This window comes from Antrostomus carolinensis, unplaced genomic scaffold, assembly GCF_000700745.2.
Source record: "Antrostomus carolinensis isolate BGI_N321 unplaced genomic scaffold, ASM70074v2 scaffold42700, whole genome shotgun sequence".
Classification (NCBI taxonomy): Eukaryota; Metazoa; Chordata; class Aves; order Caprimulgiformes; family Caprimulgidae; genus Antrostomus; species Antrostomus carolinensis.
In genome coordinates this window covers 3,305-5,233 of record NW_010287154.1, presented here as the reverse complement: position 1 = coordinate 5,233, position 1,929 = coordinate 3,305, and the positions used below count along the sequence as shown (strand labels likewise).

Below are 1,929 nucleotides of genomic sequence, written 5' to 3'. Positions count from 1 at the left end.
TGGGGGTGGTGGGGCATGGCTTGGGCTGAGCCATGGATGCTTCTCCTCAGCCCCTGCGATCGAGGCCTCCCGAGTGGAGAACGTGCTGGTGCCCTGTGCCTACAGCCCCACCTACGTGGTGAAGGACTTCCCCATCGCCCGCTACCAGGGCTTGCAATTTGTAAGTGTCTCCCCGCAATGGGGCTGGGGCCGCGCTCACATGGGAGACACGGCGGAGCGGGATGCTTTGCCTCCACCCCAGGGCAGGGATGTTTCCACCTGGTTAGGATCCAGGAGAAGATGTCCCTCCCTGGAAGATCAGGCTAAGCTTCCCCATCTTGACCCAAAGAAGCTTGGGTTAAAAGCCCCGTGGGGTGTTTGAGATGCTGGGGGTCACCTCGCTGTTGGGGGGCCATACTGGTGGCCTTGGGTCCCTGGCTCCTAGCCCTGCTGTCCCTCACTTCCCTGGAGCGAGCCCACACTGTGTTGGGGTGACAGCAACATGGTCATCTCCCCAGGTCTACCTCTCGTTTGTGTACCCCAACGACTTCACGCGCCTCACTCACATGGAGACGGAGAACAAGTGCTTCTACAGGGAGTCCCCCCTCTACCTGGAGAAGTAAGAGTTGGGGGGCTGGTATTTGGGGATGGTACGTGGGGGAGAGGAAGGGGCTGATGACATCCAAAGGGCACTCAAAGAGCTGGAGAAATGGCGCTGAGATGACGCATCCTCAGCCGTGTGTCCCCAGGCTCTGTCCCCCATGGAAGGGCCACCTCCAGGCTGGCTCTTTCCCCATCTCTTGGGCACGTCGCAGCTTGAGACCTGGCAGCGCTCCTGGATTTTGGGAATCCCAGCTCCCTTTGGAGCCGGGCTGTGCTGCAGCCGGGGACGTTCCTCCCTGCGTGGGCTCACGTGTGTGTGAGCACGTCCCTTGGCGTGCCCCTCCCTTACCTCCGGGACCTCATCTCTCCTCTCTGTCTCCCAGGTTTGGGTTTTATAAGTACATGAAAATGGATGAGGAGGAGGAGGATCCACGCCAGCGAGCGTTTCTCTTCCTCAACCCAGACCGTGAGTCACTGCTCGCCGCTGGCAGCTTTCGGGCATCTCTCAGCAGCCTGGCACGGGGCTGAGCACCTGGCGTCCTCGCCCACCAACCCGGCTGTGCCGGGGTGGAATGTGGTGATGAGGGATGCTGTCCTGGTTTCACTAGGATAGAGCTAAAACCACGGGAGATGCCTCCAGCAATGCCCGGGTGGCTCAAGGAGGGCAGGGCTGCACAGAGCAGCTTGCTTCCCAGCAGTCCTGTGTGCTCCGTGGTCGCATATCCCGCTTGGCTCAGCCACCAAGCGCTGCAGGATGGGGGAAAAGCGGGATGCTGGGGTTGGGATTCGCTTCCTTGCTTCTTGAAGCTGTGTACCTGCATCTCCTGGGTCGGCCGGGTCAGTGGGCAGCAGGATATGACCAGAGCTGGTGTGGATCTGGGGATGTCCATGGAGTCTGGGGATGCTCACGGGGAGCCGGGGTGCTCGGAGCCGCCCTCGCTGTTGGTTTGCAGCTTGGCAAAGCCCTGGCAGGCTCAGTGTGCTCCTGGGTGAAATAAGAGCGGTGCCGAGGTCCAGCCAGGGTTTGGAGGGGCTCATGGACAGAGCCTGGAGCTGCCAGCCCTGGTGAGCACCGCTCAGTTCCCGTCAGTGCCCACCAGCTCTTGGTCACCATCGCCCAGCAGAGCTTTGCCTCCCCGTCTCGGGCCAGGACGCTGCAGAGGGGTGTGCCGAGTGGCCGGGACCTCGGGGTATTTACCCCTGGCTTTACTCCCTAGATTTCTTAGAAGATGAGGAGGAGGAGGAGGAAGGAGCGGAGAGCCCTGAGCCCACAGACCCACCTCCTGAAGCCAAGGGGAAGAGCTTTGGGCCGGTACCCAGAGCCAAAGGGAAGGAGACCCCGCCAGT

The 1,929-nt window shown here is 61.5% G+C and overlaps 1 protein-coding gene across 1 annotated transcript in view; it reads left to right on the top strand.

Annotated features, from left to right (window-relative positions):
* B4GALNT4 (beta-1,4-N-acetyl-galactosaminyltransferase 4) overlaps positions 1 to 1,929 on the top strand; it is a gene marked incomplete at both ends in the record, with an annotated part of 13,469 nt that overhangs the window by 8,394 nt on the left and 3,146 nt on the right. Inside the window, 4 exon segments of the mRNA XM_029083500.1 lie at positions 51 to 160; positions 498 to 598; positions 966 to 1,048; positions 1,800 to 1,929. The exon segment at positions 1,800 to 1,929 is cut by the window's right edge and continues 41 nt beyond it. Of these exon segments, the coding sequence (XP_028939333.1) occupies positions 51 to 160; positions 498 to 598; positions 966 to 1,048; positions 1,800 to 1,929 (424 nt within the window).